This window comes from Tachyglossus aculeatus, chromosome 3 (genome assembly GCF_015852505.1).
Source record: "Tachyglossus aculeatus isolate mTacAcu1 chromosome 3, mTacAcu1.pri, whole genome shotgun sequence".
NCBI lineage: Eukaryota > Metazoa > Chordata > Mammalia > Monotremata > Tachyglossidae > Tachyglossus > Tachyglossus aculeatus.
This window is the reverse complement of record NC_052068.1, coordinates 49,501,771-49,527,073: the sequence shown is the minus strand read 5'-3', so window position 1 is coordinate 49,527,073 and position 25,303 is coordinate 49,501,771. Positions and strand designations below refer to the sequence as shown.

At 43.0% G+C, this 25,303-nt stretch overlaps 1 protein-coding gene across 3 annotated transcripts in view; it reads right to left on the bottom strand.

Moving 5' to 3' along the window:
- Window positions 1-25,303, bottom strand: part of JMJD1C (jumonji domain containing 1C) — a 385,625-nt gene that overhangs the window by 50,683 nt on the left and 309,639 nt on the right. For all 3 annotated transcript variants that reach the window (XM_038743527.1, XM_038743526.1, XM_038743528.1), the window contains 2 exons: window positions 3,751-3,856; window positions 1,430-1,554 (listed from right to left, as the gene is read on the bottom strand). In XM_038743527.1, the coding sequence (XP_038599455.1) occupies window positions 1,430-1,554; window positions 3,751-3,757 (132 nt within the window). In that variant the 5' untranslated portion in view covers window positions 3,758-3,856. The remainder of the gene's footprint in view (window positions 1-1,429; window positions 1,555-3,750; window positions 3,857-25,303) is intronic.

The following is a 25,303-nucleotide window of genomic DNA, read 5'->3' as shown; positions in this document are numbered from 1 at the left end:
CTCAATAAATATTACTGTTTGATTGATTCTGGATTCATCTCTCTCATTCAACCCACATATTCAATTTCACCAAATCTCACAACATTGCTAAAATCTGTCATTTTCTCTCCATCCAAACTGTTTACATTCTGATCGAAGCATTTATCCTACCCTGCCTTGACTATTGCATCTGTCTCCTCATTGACCTCTCTGCCTCCTGTCTTTCCCCACTCTAGTGCATACTTCACTCTACTCCCCAGATACCTTGGGGGGGGGGGGGGGGGGGTAGAGGAGGAGGACTTCTGTCCACATCACCCTACTCTTCAAAAGGCTCCGGTGGTTGCCCATCCACCTCCGTATCACACAGAAACATCTTTCAAGCAGCTTTAAAGCAGTCAGATCGCTCCCTCTTACCTTATGTTCCCTGATTTCCTACTACAACCCATCCTGCACACTTCACTCCTCCAATGTCAATTTAGTCACTGCACCGAGATCTCACCTATTGTTCTGCCGATTACTTGTCACTGTCATCCCTCTGGGTTGGAACCCCTACCCCCTTCATATGACAGACCATTACTCTACCCACTTCTAGCTTTATTAAAAGCACATCTCTCCAAGAGGCCTTCCACAATTAACCCATCTTTTCCCCTACTCCCTCCCCCTTCTGCATCACCTGTGCACCTGCACCTTTGAAGCACTCAACATTCACCCCACCCTCAGTCCAACAGCACTTACGTACATATCCGTAATTTATTTATTTTAATTTCTGTCTCTCCCTTTGACTGCGAGCACCTTGTGGGCAGGGAACATGTCTATCAACTTCATCATCAATCGTATTTATTGAGCGCTTACTGTGTGCAGAGCACTGTACTAAGCACTTGGGAAGTACAAGTTGGCAACATATAGAGACAGTCCCTACCCAACAGTGGGCTCACACTCTAAAAGATAATAATGGCATTTATTAAGCACTTACTATGTGCAAAGCACTGTTCTAAGTGCTGGGAAGGAGACAAGATTATCAGGTTGTCCCACGTGGGGCTCACAGTCTTCATCCCCATTTTACAGATGAGGTAACAGGCACAGAGAAGTCAAGTGACTTGCCCACGGTCACACAGCTGACAAGCGGCAGATCCGGGATTAGAACCCATGACCTCTGACTCCCAAGCCCCGGCTCTTTCCACTGAGCCACGCTGCTTCTCAGCCACTTTGCCCTATTGTACTCTCCCAAACACTGCAGTGTTCTGTACAGAATGGGCGCTCAACAGATACTATTAGCTGGTTAATTCACAGTACTGGGTATCAAGCACTCTCTCTGATCTGAGGAAATCAAATTGCTAAGGGGCTGAGCACCCAAAACCAAAATTCTTTCAATACAAGTACAGTTTTCAGATATTTAAGGTCTTGATTACAACAGTTACTATTTTGTGCTGATATTGGTTGGACTATTTACCTGGTCATTCATAACGATCATAGTGCGGGTGAAGAGATCATGGTGAGTAATTATACCAGTAAACCACTGGGTGGCAGAATCCTGTCTATATACTCTTACTCTGTATCCGTTTAAGGAATACGGACCTGAAAGAGAAATACAAGATGTAAAAAAAAAATTAAAAAAACCCACCAAAAAACCCAAACTTTTGGCAAATTCACTTTCATTTTAAAACAACTATTTAGACTGCACATATCTTATAACGTGATCCAAATGTTAACGATTTCTAAAATAGCTGATTTTACTTTTTGGCATTGTAGAATCCTGTGAGTTCCATTTTAGATTTTGAAAGATATTGTGGAAATGTGCATGTGGAATCTGTTCTGGAATTGAAATGATTTAGTTATATTGCACAAATATTCACAGAATTACCAAATAAAGAATTTTATACTACATCTAATCTATGCAATAAAAATGTTATAATGTAACAGCACTTGAATATCCTTATGCATCATGAGAAACTGAATAGCAAATTAAAAGACAAGATGGCCTAACAACTAGTCAGCTGTTTAGAATCTGGACAGGCTACCACATGTCTAGACAGGACAGAGTTGGAAGAGATCAAAGGAACTTGGTGTTTGGGTCTTACAGTTGCCACACCTTTCCCTTAAATGACTTCAATGGTTGCCTTCTCTGAGGTAGTTAGGAAAATCTGCAACTAAAAAAGCTTTTTAATACATGTGGGAACTCAAGAAAGCATAGTTCAGAAAAAGTGTGCCTTCTTCTGAGTTGTTTAAATTTGTACAGGTGAAATGAACAAGAATTCTGAAATCTTAAAGACTAAATGAAAATTAACTCCATTTAAATACAATAAAAATACTTATTTAGCATCCCCAGTAAAGAAAACAAGATGACAAAATTACTCAACAGAACACTCCATGGATAAAAATCAGGGAAAACCAAGTTTTCAGCCTTATCCAGAAGAGATTATAAATATATTCTGTTGTTCAAAGATAAAATGGACTCTGTTACCCCTGACTCCTTGTGCCTTCAGTTTCAACTCCACTGAAAACTCACAACTCACCAGCTGAAGCCAAGAAAAAGAAGGAAGGAGGATCTGACTTTGGACCTTGGATTTTAAAAATCTGGACCGATTACACCTATAAATTATGGTATTTTTTAGGCGCTGTGGTCCAAGCACCATACTCAGTGTTGGGTTAGATGAATGACTAAAAAAATGGTGGGGCCTGAAATAACTAAATGAACTACATTAATTGGGGAAAAGAACAGGTTGGCAAACTCAGCAAAAGAAATCCTTTTTACTGGTACTATTGGAAGTCATCACGATCTTCAAGAAATGGAAAATTTAGGACAAGACTTTTTGGGTCTGAAATGAAGATATTTACTAATATACTAAAAGCACTTTTTTTAAACAAACCATTTCAGTTCAGCTTCTAATATGACTTTATAGGTTTGACACAATTCTTCAAAGGGGAATTGGTACTACGAACTCTATGTGGTCTGAGGCTCACATGTTGGAAACGAACTAGTAACTTACTAAAATAAGGAAACAAAACTAACAGTGATATGTTGTGGTAACGAGAAGGAAAAACATACCACAGTTGAGCCACTTTTATCAGATACCAACAGCTTTCTTCAAAGGAAATCAATTGTGGCTGTGGGTGATACTGCAAAGAATGTTTCCTTCTTCAGGAAGGACACACCTAAAGCATTCGGTAATGTGGAAAATTTTCCCATCAGCAAATCACCTGTGTGGTTCATTATTCCTCCAAGTCAGCATCCATTCCTCCCAAATTAGGGCTAAAACAAGCCCAAATGAGACGGGATTTAGAGCCACTTTGAATTTTTATAATAATAATAACAATAATAATAATGATGGCATTTGTTAAGCGCTTACTATGTGCAGAGCACTGTTCTAAGCGCTGGGGGGATACAAGGTGATCAAGTTGTCCCACGTGGGGCTCACAGTCTTAATCCCCATTTTACAGATGAGGGAACTGAGGCTCAGAGAAGTTAAGTGACTTGCCCAAGGTCACACAGCAGACATGTGGCGGAGCCGGGATTCAAACCCATGACCTCTGACTCCAAAGCCCGTGCTCTTTCCAATGAGCCACGCTGCTTCTCCATAATGTTATGTTAGTCCAGGCATAAACATAGAGTGTGGACACATAAAACCATTCTTATATTTAACAATTAGACTAAATTGAATTTTCCCTATACTCTCTGCTGTGGGGAATATTCAGAGACAACTGATGTTTATTCTTCAAAAAAAATCGTGGAAATACAATGTGGAATGAAATACAGAGCTTAAAAAGAATTACCTTGCATAAAAATCTCCTGAACCTTCTGTTCTTTTACCCAGACTTTCACCTCTTCGTGAAGCTGAGGGTTGTCCCTGAGAATCGGGTTTAGACTGTCTACGTCGTCCTAGGATTAGATTTTAAAAAAGTCCATGTGTTATGGAGTCATATTTTTAACTAGCACATAGGTTAGCTAACTCCCCCAAAAACATTCTATAGCATATAACTGGAGAAAAATTACTTGAGCTAAATGAAATATTTTCAATACAAATCCGAGGGTTATTCTTGAGTAACAATTGCACAACATTAGAGTATGAAAGTTACTTTGGAGTACAAAGATTTGTGCCTTGACAAAGAAGTATACTCTCCCTTCCATATGCGGTAAACCTGAAATCTATTATTAGGGTTTCCAGTTTCATAAGTACAACTGCAGTAAGGCCAAAATTCTCCTATAAAAAACTTAACTGTTAAGCCAACAGGACCATTCCTTCCAATGTTAGGTGCCAAGATAATCAGAAAGATCAATTTTTAAGTGAAATAAACAGCCTTGTAAATATGTGATCCCAAAGCACACATTCCTTAAATGGCAAAAAAAATCAGACTTACAACCCACTTACTTGAGTCAAGCAAGACTCAGTCCTACACCAAACTCGTAAGACTGGAGACTGAACTTTGAAATGTACTTTGCTTTCCACTGTATTTCTTTGAGCCAGTGACAAAGCATCTAGATAACTAGAAATTACATTATTGACGGCATTATCCTCAGAACAGGGTGGATCTAAACCGAGAAAGTAGTTCTCCCCTTGGAGATGTGAATCACAGAGCCACATGGTTTCCCACAATCTGTTGGTCCCCAGCTGGACTCTCTGACATTCTGCTGGCTTAAGCCTGTGTTTCTCTCTCTCTCCCACCACCAACCCACCCCCAGCCTTGCTGTTGCTCCTGCATTTGAGGTCAGCCACAGAAGCCCTAGAGTAGCTTGGGAGAACAACAAAACAGCACTGGCAATTGGCAGCCCTCTGAAAAATGGATAGGCAGATCATGGAACCCAGTGAACAGAAAGGAGCCGAGTGAAGGAAACCACACCGGGCAAATAAAAACAATCTGGAAAATCCAAAGACAACTGAAACGTGTGCACAGTATTCTAGATTTAGATCAAGTACAACTGGCACAAAGGAACTGTTTGTTTTTAGTATGCAAATTCCGCGAATAGTTTCTGCTTTTTTCTACCCACTCATTCATTTGGGTTATTCTTCTATTCCTCCCTATAACCCCTTTTTCAAAAAGACCATAAATGCTACTCTTTCTTTACCTCTTCTTCTTTTCCTCTGATCCTATTTGATGCCCTACGATTTGCAACTCTTCAATTAGCGGTAAATATTTAAGGTGTTTCTTTTCTGCCCAATGAGAATGGACAAGTTGAGGTGGGGAGCCAATCCTTTGGCTACTGAATCCACGGCAATACCCAAAATAGTACTAAATAGGCATGGACATAAGCAAACGGACAGATGTGGTAAAGAAAAGTAATGAGAGAGCACATTATCAGTTTGGAGTCCCCCTCCCTACATTGCCAAGAGCCTATCTGCTGAAATGGCTCATTGGGTCAAATGTTTTATGTCTATAATCTTGATGACACTTGTATATCTGGGAAGTGATGAGGTGTGCAGCTTTTGAAAAATGTCCAGAGAATATTCAAGGGAGCATAACCTTCATTTCCTGATTTATGCTTTTAAAAATTAATTTTAAACCACCAACACTGTCATCCTTTCATGGGGGAAAAAATAGTACTAGAATTTTTCAAATATGCAACAATTTGGATGAAAACCAATAAATGAAAGGATCTTAAAAATACACAGTAAATGTGGTATTAATTCTGGTCGGTGTTTTATCACATAGCAAAGATTCTCAAAGAAAAAGTCAAAATGCAACTAAACTATAAAGTATCAATGTTTTTTGAGTTTTTGAAAGCCAACATTCCGTGATTACTGCAGCAGTCCTGTCCTGAAGACCAAATCAATTCTTTATTGGAACAAAACGGTGTCACAACAATTAATCAATGTACTCATTGAGTGCTTGCTATGTGCAGAGCTTGGCACTGAAGAAATTCTGTAATAAATGATAATGGTGCCTGTACGACTCAGCCACTTTGCAAGCACTGTGATTCAAATTACTTTTGAAAATAAAGTGTGTGTGTAAGTACATATCTTTATATTACATATTTTAAATTATTTACGTTAAGGTCTGTTTTCCTTTAAGCACTTGATATTCACCTCACCCTCAGCCCCACATCACTTGTGCACATATCTGTAATTTATTTAACATCTGTCGCCCTCTCTAGACTGTGACCTTGTGGGCAGGGAACTCTCCCTAGCACTTAGTACACAATAAATGCTCAATAAATGCCATCATCACCACCATGAAAGGGACATAGCACATAGTAAGCACTTAATACATGCCATTATTATTACATAGTACCAGCCTCAAAGGTGTGAAAACAAGTTCTATTGCTAGGGCCTACCACTGACCTTGGGCAAGTTACATAACCTTCCTGTTTTACAATTTCCTCACATGTAAAAAAAGAGGTTCTTACTACAACCAAACAAAAACTGGCTTGGTTCACAAATCAAACAAAAATAACACTGTTAGGTACCATAAACCTGCCTGCTTATGCTGGCTTTAGTCACTTGCTTGTTTTTCTTTACCTTCTCTCAGTATCTTGCTGCCTTCCACTTCTGCATTTGCTAATTACACACTGAATAATTAGAGCTTAGAGCTGTCCCATTAGTCGACCATGATTTTTCACTTGTCACTGATAAGACATGCTTTGTTTTGATCTGATTATTGCCAACTTCCTCTTTCTTACATCCCTCAAATATACTGTGAGACTAAAATACGGATGAATTATCTCAGATACATATACAATATACATGTATGATTAGCATATTTCATAACAAAAAGTAATTCTAAATTATTCAGAGTAAGATGCAGAAGGAAGAAAAATAATTCAAATCCACAGAAAAAGCAAAAAGGTCTAGCTACTACAGAAGACTCACTGGACTATGTGAGTTACATTGCATTCTCCCAAGCGATTAGTACAGTGCTACGCACACAGGAAGTGCTCAATAAATACCACTGATAATGTGAAGCTGGCAATATTTCACATAGCAAGATTTTGCTTTTCTCACTTATAAAATAGGAACTACAATATTAAGCTACTTTCGCTAGATTTTTGTAAGGAACAGTCAACTGCTTTCCATGATAAGTTATCTAGCTTGCACTATTACAATATCCTCTGTTGCTTTTTTTTTCCCCCAGACACCTACCTGCTAGTCAGTTCATTGCTCACTACAACCACAATCAGGGGACCAAAAGAGAAAGGGGAGAAAGTGAATTTCCAATGACTAAATTTTGCTGGTCGTTAATACCTCTTGTAAAATGGCTGCAATGCAGTTCTGGAATATGGGCATTCCAATTAGTTTTATGGGGGAAAAAGAGTTTGCACATCTCTCTACTCCTCGAAAACCTCCAGTAGTTGCCCATCCACTTCCGCAAACAGAAGACACTCTTTACCATTAGTTTTAAAGCACTCCTCCTACTTTACCTCACTGCTCTTGGACTACAAACCAGCCCACAAGTTTTGCTCTCTTACACCAACCTACTCACTATACATCAATCAATCAATCGTATTTATTGAGCGCTTATTGTGTGCAGAGCACTGTACTAAGCACTTGGGAAGTACAATCTTGTCTATCTCATCACCAACCCCTTGCCCTCTGGTCTGGAACCTCCTCCCTCCCACCCACAACCAACCTTCATATATGACAGACCACCACTCTCTCTACCTTCAAACTTATTAAAATCACATCTCTTCCAAGAGGCCTTCCCTGACTCATTTCCCCTACTCCCCCCTCTTCTGCACTGCCTAATGCATTTGGACTGATACCCTTTAAGGACTTGATAGTCAAACCTAAGCCCCACAGCTCTTATGTACACATCCATAATTAATTTTAATGGCTGTCGCCCTCTCTAGACTAGAGGCTCCTAGTCTAATAATAATAATGATGGTATTTGCTAAGCACTTACTATATGCAAAGCACTGTTCTAAGCGCTGGGGGAGATGCAAGGTGATCAGGTTGTCCCATGTGGTGCTCACAATCTTAATCCCCATTTCACAGATGAGGTAACTGAGGCCCAGAGAAGTGAAGTGACTTGCCCAAAGTCACACAGCTGACAATTGGCGGAGCTGGGATTTGAACCCATGACCTCTGACTCCAAAGCCCAGGCTCTTTCCACTGAGCACACTGCTTTCTTGTGGGTAGAGAACAGGTCTACCCTTCTGTTGTATTTGTACTCTCCCAAGAGCTTAGTACAGTGCTCTGCACACAATAAGAGCTCAGACTGATCACATTCCACACTTTTAGTTATTTGGACTTGCTCTAGATACGGGGCCATCAGGGACACATTATCATGTCTGCTTCACTAGTAAGGAAATGTGGATTTTAATGGCACTGGGGCTCAGATCTTAGGGCAAAGATAAAAGGTAGAGGCCCTATGGTCTGTACAAATCAAACAGTTCCAGGAAGTCTCTTCCAAGGCCAGATTCATGCCTCTAGTCGAAACAGATTCAACAAATGTACTTTCCCAAGGGCTTAGCAAAGTCTTCTTCACAGTAGCACTAGATAAATATCATTGATTGGATACTAAAGGAGTTATCAATCTACACTGAAACCTCTTCAGACGTTGCCCACCTGACTGAAGTCAGAGGAGGGTGTGCGCTATATTTAACTCCATCTGGTCTGAACTCCCCAAAGTCACTCCTCCCCCTTCTCCAATCCCCCCTGCTCTCAACCCTCTTCTAGACTGTGAGCCCGCTGCTGGGTAGGGACCGTCTCTATATGTTGCCAACTTGTACATCCCAAGCAATTAGTACAGTGCTATGCACACAGTAAGTGCTCAATACAACAATGAATGAATGAACGCTCTCTGCTACTCTCTCATCCTTCCCAGTAGAATCTTCAGATGAGATCTCTTCCCTCCTCTCAAGTGCTACTCCATCCACCTGTGCTTCAGACCCCATTCCCTCTCATCTTATGAAATCTCTCGCCCCTTCCCTCCTCCCCTCCTTAAGTTCCATCTTCAACTGCTCACTCTCCATTGGTTCCTTCCCCTCTGCCTTCAAACATGCTCACATCTCCCCCATCCTAAATCCCGTCTCACAAGCTTGCAACCCTGGTGTCATCCTTGACTCTGCTCTCTCGTTCACCCCTCACATCCAATCCGTCACCAAAACCTGCCAGTCTGACCTCGCAACATCGCCAAGATCCGCCCTTTCCTCTCCATCCAAACTGCTACCTTGCTGGTTCAATCTCTCATCCTATCCCGACTGGATTACTGCATCAGCCTCCTCTCTGATTTCCCATCCTCCTGTCTCTCCCCACTTCAGTCTACACTTCATGCTGCTGCCTGGATCATCTTTGTGCAGAAACGCTCTAGGCATGTTACTCCCCTCCTCAATAATCTCCAGTGGCTACCAGTCAACCTACGCATCAAGCAAAAACTCCTCACTCTCGGCTTCAAGGCTCTCCATCACCTCACGCCCTCCTACCTCACCTCCCTTCTCTCCTTCTACAGCCCAGCCCGCACCCTCCGCTCCTCTGCCGCTAACCTCCTCATTGATGCCTCGTTCTCGCCTGTCCTGCCATCGACCCCCAGCCCATGTCCTCCCCTGGCCTGGAATGCCCTCCCTCCGCACATCCACCAAGCTAGCTCTCTTCCTCCCTTCAAAGCCCTACTGAGAGCTCACCTCCTCCAAGAGGCACTCCCAGACTGAGCCCCCTTTTCCTCTCCTCCTCCCATCCCCCCAGCCCTACCTCCTTTCCCTCCTCACAGCACCTGTATATGTTTGTACAGATTTATTACTCTATTTATTTTACTTGTACATATTTACTATTCTATTTATTTTGTTAATGAAGTGCATTTAGCTTTAATTCTAGTTGTTCTGATGACTTGACACCTGGCCACATGTTTTGTTTTATTGTCTGTTTCCCTCTTCTAGGCTGTGAGCCCATTGTTGGGTAGGGACCATCTCTGTGTTGCCAACTTGTACTTCCCAAGTGCTTAGTAATAATAATAATAATAATAACAACGACATTTATTAAGCGCTTACTATGTGCAAAGCACTGTTCTAAGCGCTGGGGGGATACAAGATGATCAGGTTGCCCCACGGGGGGCTCACAGTCAATCCCCATTTTACAGATGAGGTAACTGAGGCACAGAGAAGTTAAGTGACTTGCCCAAGGTCACACAGCTGGCAATTGGCGGAGCCAGGATTTGAACCCATGACCACTGACTCCAAAGCCCGTGCTCTTTCCATTGAGCCACGCTGCAGTGTTCTGCACACAGTAAGCACTCAATATATATGATTGAATGAATTTAACTCAACTGTATAAACTCAGTCATTTTATTATCGAGACTGGCTTTGATCCTAAACATTCCAGATGATTGAATTTTGAGTGTAACAAAATTATTGCAGATTCCTTTCCAATCAATCAATGGTATTTACTGAGCACTTACCATGTCCAGAGCACTGTACTAAGAGCTTGGGAGAGAAGAATATAACAGAATTATCCTATACTATGATAACTCGTGCTAGTAATATAACAGGAATTAAAATAATTATTTTCCTTTCAGTGGGGAAAGCTTATTCTAAACTTGTGCTAAAATCCATATTAATTTGCACTAGATAACAGTGGGAGTCAGACTAGCTTAAAAGCAAGAATATAGCTAGCTTCTGGGTCACTCTTTCTGCAACCTTTTAGCATTAATGGGTGTGAAATCTTGTTGGCAGTTGTACAGATTTATAACTCTATTTATTTTACTTGTACATATTTACATATTCTATTTATTTCATTTTGTTAATATGTTTTGTTTTGTTGTCTGTCTCCCCCTTCTAGACTGTGAGCCTGCTGTTGGGTAGGGACCATCTCTATATGTTTCCAACTTGTACTTCCCAAGCGCTTAGTACAGTGCTCTGCACACAGTAAGCACTCAATAAGTATGATTGAATGAATGAATGAATACTCTCCCAGCAGGAAAACCCAAGACTGAGTTCCCTATGGGACAGGAATTGTGCCTAATTCCCATTTTTGCATTCTCTCCCAGCACGTTAGCACAGTGCTCTGCACACCATAAGCTCTTCATAAAAACTCTGAACTACTACTACTACTACTACTACTACTACTACTACTACTACTACTACTACTACTAATAATGGCATTTATTAAGCACTTACTATGTGTAAAGCACTGTTCTAAGTGCTGGGGAGGTTACAAGGTGATCAGGTTGTCCCATGGGGGGCTTACAGTCTTAATCCCCATTTTACAGATGAAGTAACAGACTCAGAGAAGTTAAGTGACTTACCCAAAGTCACACAGCTGACAACTGGTGGAGCCGGCATTTGAACCCATGACCTCAGACTCCAAAGCCTGTGCTCTTTCCACTGAGCCACGCTGCTTCTCTACTACCACTACTATTACTCTCTTGTTGAAGCATGTCCTAACGATTTAAACTTTTTTTTAACCTTTTCAGTCAAGTCCCCAAATCTACCAAAACTGCTGAATTAGAAAGGGACTTTCTTCACATTTATTTCACACAAGTTCAATATTACTGACCAGGCCTCTCACCGACTATGCTGCAAAACCTGGTATTCTTTATTTATAACTATAATTTATAACTGCTTGACCCCTGGGTCCTAATCCAATTTCTTGCTCATAACAAATCTTTAGCATATCTAACATAATTGTACCAAGCCTTTGCTACTCCTGTCATTGAAACACCCACTCATGTACTGGGGTTCTTTTCCTCCTGCAGGTTAAAACCAAAACAAGTAGGTTCTATTCATCTTCCAAGGCTCCAGTAGAAGCCTGACTGCTCTATACGTCAAGGGTTGGGAAGATCAGCCATCAAATGACTGGCCAATCATCCAAACTTTTAATCAACAGAACTTGAGCACTTACTGTGTAAAGACCAATCTATCAAGTGCTGGGTTTTCAAATTCCTGCTCTTTGTCACTTCCCTGCTGTGTCACCTTGGGCAAGTCATTGCATTTCTCTGTGCCTCAGTTTCCACATCTATTAAATGGGGGTGAAATACCTGTTTTCCTTTGCCCTTAGACTGTGAGCCCCATGTGGGGCCAGGAATGTGTCTGATCTGATGAATAATAATAATTATGGTATTGTTAAGTGTTTACTATGTGCCAAGCACTGTACTGAGCACTGGAGTGGATATAAGCAAATTGGGTTGGACACAGTCCCCGTCCCACATGGGGCTCACAATCTCAATCCCCATTTTACAGATGAGGTAACAGATCCAGAGAACTGAAGTGACTTGCACAAGGTCACACAGCAGACAAGTGGCAGAGCCAGGATCAGAACCCATGACCTTCTGACTCTCAGGCCCATGCCCCCCCCACTATGCCATGCTGCTTCCCATTGTAGATTGCATTGGATCTACTCAAATCAATCATATTTATTGAGCGCTTACTGTGTGCAGAGCACACAGAGCTTAGTATGGTGTTGAGCTCAAAGATGAACACATTATAAAACTCTTTTTAGGACATGAGTTGATAATAATCATAGAATTTATTAGATGCTTAATGTGTGGTAAAGGTAAGTATCGAGGAAGAGACAAGATCATATTGGACATAGCCCCTGTCTCATAAGGGGATCAAGACAGTGTGGTTTAGTGCCAAGAGCACAGGCTTGGAAGTCAGAGGTCGTGAGTTCTAATCCCAGCTCTGCCACTTATCAGTTGTGTGACTCTGGGCCAGTCACTTAACTTCTCTGTGCCTCAGTTACCTCATCTGTAAAATGGGGATTAAGACTGGGAGCCCCATGTGGAACAACCTGATTACCTTGTATCTACCCAAGCACTTAGAACAGGACTTGGCAGATAATAAGCGCTTAACAAATACCATAATTATTATTATTTACCCATGTTCACACAGTAGATCAGAGGCACAACTGGAACCAGAACCCTAAGAGCTGTACATCCTGAATCTCAGTCCCTTCCTCTATCCACTAGTCCACAGTGCCCTTGGGCTATCAATATGAAAAAAAATTGACCTGGACAGGGGCAAGGGCATTAAATGTGCAAAGGGTGTAAATAGTTGGGTGATGTGACTTCGGGTGAAGCAAAATGAATGAGGAAAAGTTCAGCTGAAGGAGATACAATACTAGAAGGGCTCTGATGAAAGGGAGAGCTGTGGTCTGGTGGATTTTAGGGGAGGGTGTTCCAGGCAGTAGAATGATGAGAACAAGAGGGCAGAAGGTGGGCAAATGAGGAATAAGACTGTGGGCTCCTTGGCAGACAGGGACTGTGCCCCCAGGTGATTATCTTGTATCTACCTAGTATTTAGTTTTTGTTCATTATTAGGAACAAAAGTGTGATCTGGGGTGTAGTGGGGGAAGAGAGAGATGAAAAGAGGGAGAGAGCTTATAGTGTGCTCTGAAACCAACCTTTAGGAATTTCTGTTTGTTGAAAAGCAATGGATAATTTTCATGTACGTTTCTAAGTCCTTATCTGTATATATTCATCTTAAAAACATTTTTCATTAAAGACTAAACTTTGAAGAGGGGCAGAGATACATGCACTGGGAATGCTTAAACAGTGTCTGCAGCAAAGTAGTACTTGAGATCCACTGGTGAATCCTAATATTGGCTGTTATTTGCCTGCCACTTGATCTTGGGCAAATCTCTGCTCTTCTGTGCCTCTGTTTCCTCATCTACAAAATGGGGATTAAAGATCTATTTTCTCTCCCACTTAGACTGTTAACCCCACATGGGATTATGACTGCGTCCAACCTATCTTGTACTACTCCATTGTTTAGTACTGCACTTGGCACATAATACATGCATAATACTATTTTTATTACAATAAAATAACATTCATATGCACTGAGCTCTCAATCCCCCTTACCTCTCATTCTTACCTTGCACAAATCTTATTTTATAACCCCTCCACAACAAACTTCCAAAATGATCCTCTAAATTTGCATTTCACAGCATTTACAACCTTAAACTAAACATCCTGGACTCTGAAGCATGCATCTTATCCTTCCCTCATTTGCAGTGCCAGAATACAGACCTTGTTCCAATACATGAACTCCAAATTTCTGAAAGTGATTGTAATTTTCATCTTTAGAATAATTTAGGGTCGGTAACTTTTCCCTGAATAGTATACCACTAAAAGAATTATCCCAAACTTTTTAAATTTTTTTGCTAATTCCTATCACTGCTCATATTTCCTTGAAGGCCCCACCAATTGCACTGAAATCACTATTTTTAGGTTGTAAAATAGTAGTGATTTTATGCTATGCCCAGGAGATTACGATGATTCAACAAAACTATTTTCCCAGTGACATAAACCAATACTGAGTTCTTGTATTTTTTCAAGCAGAAACCTACCACACTAAACTAACAGCATCACCTAAAAATTTTAACTACTTATTTAATTCACTCATTCACACACACCCCCCACAAAAAGGGGGGAAAGTCTGAAAAAGTCTGAAATGACTGGTAAAAACTGGTTAAACTTGCTAAATTTGAGAAACATTTTGCAAAGTCATGCTCACACAAACTTTTCAGGGAACCCACGTCATTTACACATAACAAGAACTCTAATAACATTACAATAACTTTGTAGATAATCTTATAAAGTTTGTTTGCTATAAAAATAGTAATTTCACTCCTTGCTAAATTAGAAATGAGCCATAACCATACTGGGCTTTATAAAAAAAACACCTCAGTGATTCTAGGGCTAACAAACACTCCAGTTTGAGCAGTCCTTGAACTATAAATCAAATGCTAAGGTACATTTGGAAACTACCAAATTTGCTCCACCCCCAACCTCATTAGCAGTTATGTACATATCTTTAAATCATATATTATAAACTACTCATTCATATTAATGCCTGTCTCCCCCTCTAAACTGTAAGCTTGTTATGGGCAGGGAATGTATCTGCTAATTCTGTTGTATTGTACTCCTCCAAGTGCTTGGTAGTGTTCTGCACATAGTAAGTGCTCAATAAATGACTGATTACTGAGGAAAATTAACCAGCCAATACTTCAGTGTGGCTTAGTAGAAAGAGCACAGGCTTGGGACTCAGAGGTCATGGGTTCTAATCCTGCCTCCGCCACTTAGCCGTGTGACTTCGGGCAAGTCACTTAACTTCTCTGTGCCTCAGTTACCTCATCTGTAAAATGGGGATTAAGACTGAGAACCATGTGGGACAACCTGATTACCTTGTATCTACCCCAGTGCTTAGAACAGTGTTTAGCACATGGTAAGTGCTTAAATACCATCATTATTATTATTATTATTTATGATGCAGCTGGCCTAAACCACAAAATTCAGTAATTTTACCTGGCCTCTACCACCAGATTTTGGGGGCCTGAAGTGTCAGGTGAATTCTGACCACTCTCATTTTTGAATCAAGTATAATACTACTCAAAATTAGAGCAGCTTAGTCATTTGTCCGGCTCTGATCTAGTCAACTGCTTTTTTTTTCCAAGTTGGAATTAGTACTCACACTTCCTTTATAACGTGGGGGTTATGTCATTATATAATCCCTCCACATGGATATCCCTAACGACTCCTCTGCCGCCCGCCTTCTATCTCTCCTTGACGCTGCCAACCTCTTTCTCCACCCCACCTCACCCACTCACCAACTTGGTCATACCCTCGACCTCATCATCTCCTACCGCTGCACTGTGTCCACCCTCACCAACTCTGTGATCCCTCTCTCTGATCATAATCTTCTCACCTGCCTCCTCACTCACACTCCTTTCCCCTGTAAATCCGTATTACTCCCTCACAGAGATCTCCGCTCTCTGGACCCCACCCATCTTTCGGAACGCCTCACACCCCACCTCGCCGCCCTCTCCTCTCTACCCAGTCTTGATGATCAGATTACTGCTCTCAACTCTACCCTTTCTACTCAGCTAGACTCGCTCGCTCCCCTTTCCCTTCGCCGCTCTCGCACCACTAACCCACAGCCCTGGATCACTGCCACTGTCCGCCTCCTTCGCTCTTATGCTCGAGCTGCCGAACGCTGCTGGCGAAAGTCTAAACACCATGCCAACCTCGTTCACTTCAAGTTTATCCTTTCCTGCCTTAACTCAGCCCTCTCTTCTGCCAGACAAAACTATTTCTCCTCCCTTATTGACACCCATGCCCATCACCCCCGCCAGCTCTTCCGTACATTCAACTCCCTTCTCAGGCCCCCGGTTCCTCCCCCTCCTCCTTCCCTCACCCCCAACGATCTGGCCTCCTACTTCATTAACAAAATTAAATCCATCAGGTCCGACCTCCCCAAAGTCTCTTCCCCCCTTTCTCCAACCCCCCGGCTCTCAACATTCTCTGCTACTCTCCCATCCTTCCCAGTGGTATCCTCAGAGGAACTCTCCTCCCTCCTCTCAAGTGCTACTCCGGCCACCTGTGCTTCTGACCCCATTCCCTCTCATCTTATGAAATCTCTCGCTCCATCCCTTCTCCCCTCCTTAACTTCCATCTTCAACCGCTCACTCTCCACTGGTTCCTTCCCCTCTGCCTTCAAACATGCCCATGTCTCTCCCATCCTAAAAAAACCCTCTCTTGACCCCACCTCACCTTCTAGTTATCGTCCCATATCCCTCCTACCATTCCTTTCCAAACTCCTTGAACGAGTTGTCTACACACGCTGCCTAGAATTCCTCAACAACAACTCTCTCCTCGACCCCCTCCAGTCTGGCTTCCGTCCCCTTCATTCCACGGAAACTGCGCTCTCAAAGGTCACCAATGACCTCCTGCTTGCCAAATCCAACGGCTCATACTCTGTCCTAATCCTCCTCGACCTCTCAGCTGCCTTTGACACTGTGGACCACCCCCTTCTCCTCAACACGTTATCTGACCTTGGCTTCACAGACTCCGTCCTCTCCTGGTTCTCCTCTTATCTCTCCGGTCGTTCTTTCTCAGTCTCTTTTGCAGGCTCCTCCTCCCCCTCCCATCCTCTTACTGTGGGAGTTCCCCAAGGTTCAGTGCTTGGTCCCCTTCTGTTCTCAATCTACACTCACTCCCTTGGTGACCTCATTCGCTCCCACGGCTTCAACTATCACCTCTACGCTGATGACACCCAGATCTACATCTCTGCCCCTGCTCTCTCCCCCTCCCTCCAGGCTCGCATCTCCTCCTGCCTTCAGGACATCTCCATCTGGATGTCCGCCCGCCACCTAAAGCTCAACATGTCGAAGACTGAGCTCCTTGTCTTCCCTCCCAAACCTTGTCCTCTCCCTGACTTTCCCATCTCTGTTGACGGCACTACCATCCTTCCCGTCTCACAAGCCCGCAACCTTGGTGTCATCCTCGACTCCGCTCTCTCATTCACCCCTCACATCCAAGCCGTCACCAAAACCTGCCGGTCTCAGCTCCGCAACATTGCCAAGATCCGCCCTTTCCTCTCCATCCAAACCGCTACCCTGCTAATTCAAGCTCTCATCCTATCCCGTCTGGACTACTGCACTAGCCTTCTCTCTGATCTCCCATCCCCGTGTCTCTCTCCACTTCAATCCATACTTCATGCTGCTGCCCGGATTATCTTTGTCCAGAAACGCTCTGGACATATCACTCCCCTCCTCAAAAACCTCCAATGGCTACCGATCAATCTGCGCATCAGGCAGAAACTCCTCACCCTGGGCTTCAAGGCTCTCCATCACCTCGCCCCCTCCTACCTCACCTCCCTTCTCTCCTTCTACTGCCCAGCCCGCACCCTCCGCTCCTCCACCACTAATCTCCTCACTGTACCTCGCTCTCGCCTGTCCCGCCATCGACCCCCGGCCCACGTCATCCCCCGGGCCTGGAATGCCCTCCCTCTGCCCATCCGCCAAGCTAGCTCTCTTCCTCCCTTCAAGGCCCTGCTGAGAGCTCACCTCCTCCAGGAGGCCTTCCCAGATTGAGCCCCTTCTTTCCTCTCCCCCTCGTCCCCCTCTCCATCCCCCCGCCTTACTGCCTTCCCCTCCCCACAGCACCTGTATATATGTATATATGGTTGTACATATTTATTACTCTGTTTATTTATTTATTTATTTATTTTACTTGTACATTTCTATCCTACTTATTTTATTTTGTTGGTATGTTTGGTTCTGTTCTCTGTCTCCCCCTTTTAGACTGTGAGCCCACTATCGGGTAGGGACTGTCTCTATGTGATGCCAATTTGTACTTCCCAAGCGCTTAGTACAGTGCTCTGCACATAGTAAGCGCTCAATAAATACGATTGATTGATTGATTGATTGATAAGGAAAACCCACGTTGCAGTAGCCCCCCAGTAGTATCTGATGCCATAGGTACAAACATACTTTCTGAGACAAGACTGCACTGTACCCTAATTCTGCTAATGTGTCCTACACAGAGGGTTTGGGAAAACTCATCCCCTAGTAGAACTAGGGTATATTGTAGGATGTTGCAGGGCACCTGCCCTTTGATCTAATCCACCTGGCAGCTGTGTGACTTTGGGCAAGCCACTTCTCTGTGCCTCAGGTCCTTCATCTGTAAAATGTGGGTGAAGACTGTGAGCCCCATGTGGTACAACCTGATTGCCTTGTGTCTCCCCCCAGGGCTCAGAACCATGTTTGGCACATAGTAAGCGCTTAACAAATCTACATGCTTTGTTTTGTTGTCTGTCTTCCCCTTCTAGACTGTGAGCCTGTCATTGGGTAGGGACTGTCTCTATATGTTGCCAACTTGTACTTCCCATGCGCTTAGTACAGTGCTCTGCACACAGTAAGCACGCAATAAATACGACTGAATGAGTGAACTGGATTAGTAATTTGAACTGTTCAACCCAGATTTCACTATTGCTGAAATCATCACTACTTTGTCACTATTAACATTTAAAAGCACCAAAAACCCATTTCTGTAAGCAAGAAAAAGTAACTACAGCTGTGGACTTTTTATTAATGATGTGTATATAATTATAATCATATTTATTTTTATTGATGCTATTGATGCTATTGGTCCACTTGTTTTGTTTGCCTCCCCCCTTCTAGACTGTGAGCCTATTGGGTAGAGATTGTCTCTGCTGCCAAACTGTACTTACCAAGTGCTTAGTACAATGCTCTGCACACAGTAAGCTCTCAATAAATTCATTCATTCAATCGTATTTATTGAGTGCTTACTGTGTGCAGGGCACTGTACTGAGCACTTGGGAAGTACAAGTTGGCAACATATAGAGACGGTCCCTACCCAAGAGTGGGCTCACAGTCTAGAAGGTGGAGACAGACAACAAAACAAATTAACAAAATAAAATAAATAGAATAGTAAATATGTACAAGTAAAATACATAGAGTAATAAATATGTACAAACATATATACAGGTGCTGTGGGGAGGGGAAGGAGGTACGGTGGGGGGGTGGGGAGGGGGAGAGGACGGAGGGGGCTCAGTCTGGGAAGGCCTCTTGGAGGAGGTGAGCTCTTAGTAGGGTTTTGAAGGGAGGAAGAGAGCTAAATATGATTGAGTGAATGAATGAAGAGAAAAAAGGACTAAGTAGATCTCCCAGACTTTTCACGGATCTACCACATTGGAGGCCTAATTAACTATAGCTTTCCCAGCATGTTTTCTGTTCGGTTTGTTTTTCATTCAGCCATGAATAAAATACTTAAACACATAACTACATCAAAGTTAAAAGTAGCTTTACAAAAATTAAAAAAGGAAGTTAGCCTCTCCAGAGAGATTACTCTAACACTGTAGTAAATGTTTCCCTAATCCCTATACCAGTTACTGCCTGGTGGCAACATTAGAAATAAACTATTTTAATGCAAAATTCAATTCTATTGGTGTCCTCAAGTCAGAAGATTCCAAAGTATAGATTCTCTATCTTACTGGGTTACATTTGATTTGTATACGTCCATTTGAACATAATGGTCTTAATTTTATCCAACAATAAACTCAACTTCAGAAGTATACTGGTCACATTAGAACTCTTGTGTGCTAAATTGTATCAATACATATGCTCCTTTAGTCAGTCAGTTGTGTTTATTGAGCACTTACTGTGTGGAGAGCACTGAACTAAACACTTGGGAGAGTGCACTATAACAAACACATTCCCTGTCCAGTATGAGCTTACAGTCTGAAGCAGGGGGAGAGATGGACATTAATATAACAGTAACAGTGCTTAGAAAGGCATTTTACAATGCTAAGCTTAACAATATTAACTTATAATTTGATCAATTTCACCAGACTCGAGCAGCAGCAATGGGGGCCCTTGGCCTTCCACCTCACTGGGCCACCCAGCTGCACTGCAAGAAACCCGGCCGCCCACCACCCATCCAACACCACTCCGAGGCCCAGCTCCCGCTCCGCCTTTGGCCAGCAGGGAGTGAAGGACTCTGGGGCCATGGTCCATGAGATGTTCAGGCCTGTCTGGGCAAATTCAAGCTGGAGTGGTGTGTGTGTGTGTGTGTGTGGTGGGGGGGGGGGGTTCTGTGGGGACAGTAGCCATGACAGGATTCTGAGCCAAGAGTAGTCCCAAAATGCTCTTCTACCCACAGTACTCTACTGCTGGTTTTGAACTCCAGTGCTCAGGTGATATCGAAAGTGCTGAGGTTGAAGAGAGAGAGAGAGAGAGAGTGTGTGTGTGTGTGTGTGTGTGTGTGTGTGTGTGTGTGTGTGTGTGTATGGGGGGGGGATGAGATGAGAGATTAGAGAGAGCCACCTGAAGGAGATGGAAAGGGCTCTGATGAAGTGGGGGGCATGTGTCTGTGGATATTAATGGGGAAAGAGTTCCAGGCAGAAGGAGGGTGTGAGGCAAGAGGTCGGCAAGCAAAAGACAAGAATGAGGTACAAGTGAGTAGAGGGCTTTGAGAGGAGAGAAATATGTGAGTTGGGATATAGAGGGAGAAGAAAGTGGTAAGTAGGGAGGAGAGAGCTGATTGACTGTCAGAGACAAAGGTCAGGTGTTTCTGTTTGATGCAGAGAATGGACATGCATTGGAGGCTTGGGAGATAAGTACAAAATAATTACTTTAGATAAATGATCCAGCAGCAGAGCGAAGGATGGACTCGAAGGAAAAGATCTGCAAGACGGCTGAGGGAGTCAGTAGACAAATCAGGATAGGACAAGTATCTGAATCAGCATGGTGACAGTTTGGATGCTAAAATCCACCCTTTTCTCTACATCCAAAATGCTACCATGTTGACCCAAGCACTTTTCCATCAATCAATGGCATTTGAGTGCTTACTATGTGCACAGCATTGTACTAAGTGCTTGAGTACAACCCAACAAAATTAGCAAACATTTATCCTGCCCATAATGAGTTTACAGTCTAGAGGGAGAGACATTAATATAATTTATAATATATACTTAGAAAATGTGTACATAAATTCTATGGGGTGGGGTAAATATCAACAGCTCAAAGATCACAGAACCAAGTGAACAGAAGACACATAAGGGAGATAGGGGAAAAGACGACTTAATGGGGGAAGGCCTCTTGGAGAAGCTGTGACCTTAACAAGGTTTTGAAGGTGGCAAGAGAGTGATAATGCGGTGTACCTGGAGGGGGAGGGGGTTCCAGGCTAGGGAGAGGATGTGGGAAAGGGTTTGGTGGTGAGATAGAAAAGATACGCGTACAGTGAGTAAGCTGGCACTAGAGGAGCAGAGTGTGCAGGTAGATTAGTGAGGGGAGGTAGGATGGTGCGAGCTGACAATGCTTCTGTTTCTGTCTAATGTGGTGGCAGATGGGTGGCCATTGGAGACTCGTGAGGAGTGGGGAGACATGAACTGAATGTTTTTGCTGATAAATGATCTGTGCAGCAGAGTGAAGTATGAACTGGAGTGGGGAGAGAAAGGAAGCTGGGAGGTCAGTTAGGAGGCAGGTGCACTTACCCTATCCAGCCTTGATTACTGTATCAAGCTCCTCGCTGACCTACTCAGTAACTAATAATTGTGGTATTTGTTAAGTCCTTGCTCTGTGCCAGACACTATACTAAGTGCTGGGGTGGATACAAGTAAATCAGGTTGGACACAATCCCTGTCCCACATGGGGCTCACAGTCTTAATCCCCATTTTACAAATGAGGTAACTGAGGTCCAGAGAAATGAAGTGATTTGCCAAAGCTCATGCATCCAACAAGAGACAGAGAAGGGATTAGAATCCAGGTCCTTCTGACCCTCTGGCCCGTGCTCTATCCACTAAGCCAAAGTGCTTCCTTGCCTCCTGTCTCTCCACACTTCACTCAGCTGCCCAGATCACTTTCCTAAAAAAAGTCCACAATTTCCCACTCCTCAAGAACCTCTTCCTTATCAAACAGGAACTCCATACCATCGAATTTAAAGCAATCAGCTCTCTTCCTCCTACCCTACCTTGCTGATTCCTACTAAAACCCAGCCCACACACTTTGCTCCTCTAATGTCAACCTACTCATCGAACCTCAACCTCATCTATCTCACCCCTGATTCATTCATTCATTCAATCAATTGTATTTATTGAGCGCTTACTGTGTGCAGAGCACTGTACTAAGCACTTGGGAAGTACAAGTTTGCAACATATAGAGACGGTCCCTCCCAAAAACGGGCTCACAGTCTAGAAGGGGGAGACAGACAACAAAACATGTGGACAGGTGTCAAATCACCAGAATAAATAGAAATAAAGCTAGATGCACATCATTAACAAAATAAACAGAATAGTAAATATGTACAAGTAAAATAGATTAATTAATCTGTAAGAACACATATATAGGTGCTGTGGGGAGGGGAAGAATCCTTCCCCTGGCCTGAAACTCTCTTCCCCCTTTACATATGACAGATCACCACTCTGCCCATCTTCAAACCCTTATTAAAAATCAGATCTCCTCCAAGAAGCCTTCCCTGACTAAGCAAGCCCTCCCTCTCATTTTTGGGTAACCTATGAACTAGGATGTGTAGCCTTTAAGCACTTGATAGCCACCCCAGTCAGCCCCATAGTAGTTATGTACATATCCATTTTGCTCTAATATATGTTCCTCATTCTAGATTGGACAATGCTTGTGGGCAGGAAACGTGTCTACCAATTCTACCACAACAGCATGGCTTAGTGGCAAGAGCACAGTCCTGGCCCTGCCACATGTCTGCTCTGTGACCTTGAGCAAGGCACTTAACTTCTCTGTACCTTCTCTGTATTGTACTTTCCCAATCATTTGTAAGTTATTCCATCAGTAATTCACAGTATCTCCAGTCTGTCCCTCCTCTCCAATCAATACTATTTATTAAATGTTTACTGTGTGCACTGTATCATCATCAATATTTATTGAGCACATAGTGTGGTACTCTGTGCATGGCGGGGGGGAGAAGAGACAGAAAGAGATAGAGGCTTGTCAACATGATGGGAAAGTTATGAGAAGAGAATTTGGGAGGGAATAATAATAATTGTGGTATTTGTTTAGTGCTTACTATGTGCCAGGCACTGTACTAAGCACTGGCGTGGATAAAAGCAAATAGGGTTGGACACAGTCCCTGTTCCACATAGGGCTCACAGTCTTAATCCCTATTTTACAGGTGATGTAACTGAGGTACAGAGAAGTTAAGTGGCTTGCTCAAAGTCACACAGCAGACAAGTGGCAGAGCCTGGATTAGAACCCAGATCCTTTTGATTTCCAGGCCAAGGGAAGAGGAGAAGCTCAAGTTTTGGACATATGGAGCTTGATATGCAGGCGGGCTATCCAGGCATAGATGTCCTGGAGGACGATGAGATGGGAGACCGAAGAAGAGACACATCAGGGATACTGATGGAGATTTAGGAATCAGCCACATAGAGGAGATAGTTGAAGCCACAGAAGTAGATGAGCTGCCCGAGGAAATGAATTTATATTAAGAACAGAAGGGCACCTAAAATTCAATATGAACAGGGCTACCACTTAAACAATATGTCAGAAAACATTACCATTCCTAGAGTTTGTGTCTGCAGGATGGTCAAAGAGATGCAAACTATTGGGAGCTGATGGGAGAGGCAGGGATTGGAGCAGTTTCTCGTCTCACCTGGGTGCTTATGGGATTCCCTAGAATCTCCTCCTTTGCAGGAAACATGGAAACATACAGCTCACTACTGCCGTAACCTAGAGGTTGTCCAGCCTATAGTCCTTTGAGGCACTTGAAGTATATGAATCCCTGGTCAAAAGTCTCTACCATGCATTTTACTTCTGAGCTTCCAAATCAATCAATCAATGTTAAGATGTGTGCAGAGCACCAAACTCACTTGGGACAGTGGTAGATACATGATCCCTGCCCTCAAGGAGCTTATAATCTAATGGGGAGCACAGACTTCACAAATAAAGACAGAGTGCTGTGATGCTGAAGGTGGGGTGACTATCAAGTGCTTAATGGGTACGGTGCAAGTGCATGGACAATGCAGAAGAAGGGAAAGAGAGTCAGGGAAGAGAGGGCTTAATTGGGGATGGCCTCTTGGAGAAGATGTGACTAATTCATGGCTAGAACAGGTTCACACTGTCCAATATTCACCTTTGGTCTAAAATTAAGGACTAAACCTTTAAGAAACATAATGACACAGGTTACTTAGAATATGTAGAAAATGAGTAGAAAGTGAAATACTAGAACTGCCCGAGATCTTGATCAAAGGGAACTCTGTCCTAAACCCTCAATTTTTGTTCTTTCCAAGATGGTACTCTCCTCTGGACACAAGGACTGGAAGAGTAAAAGGCAAGGAACAGTAATGCTATTTGGAGGAAAACAGAAATTTCCCACCAAATCCCAAGGTGCCATCAGGAAAGGAATTCCAAGTGCTTCATATATCAGCTGTGAAACACAACAACTAATAATGTTTCACCAGGGTCTACTTGAGCTCATCAAAATCTTAATGAGCCTCAATAAGGTTGGCTTACTTCATGAGTTCCAATTACAACTCATTCAATGCTCCCTGCCTATATTTGGCTTCTCCATCTGTTTTAACTCCTTTAAATTTTCTGCTTTCTATGGCTGTTTTAACCAATTACATACAGGATGATGTGTGCAACCCACCTTTCAATTTTGCCCTTTTTTGTGGCCAGAGGTGTGAGCAAATGAGCATTTGTGGAACCCCAAAAGTTTTTTTTTAATGGGATACACATGAAATCTCGAAGGCCTGCATATTTAGCTTCTGTTAAACTAGTCAAAACTTCTAAAATTCATCGTTTTGGAAGCCTACCCCCAATCCAATCAAACTCAATCTCCAACACCACACACCTCAAAGAAACCAGAAACCTGCCACTAATTGATGGTGAAGGCCATTTCAGGGTTCCCCACCCACCTTTCGATACCTTCAGAGCCAGCTGCTGGCCTGGGCTGCCTCAGAGCTCCCAGTTTAGGCATTCCAGCCTAGACTGGGGGAGGGAGTTCAGGTCTGGAAACACCTCCAGCAGCAGATAACAATTAGGACTCTGGGCCAATTAAGAAGCACAAGTGAGAAAGCCAACCCACACCCAAGCCATCCCACCTACAGGACAATGAGCTATACTGTTTTTCAGTCACCAACAGATTACAAACAAAACTACATAGGACCTTTGCCAGGTAGATTCCATTA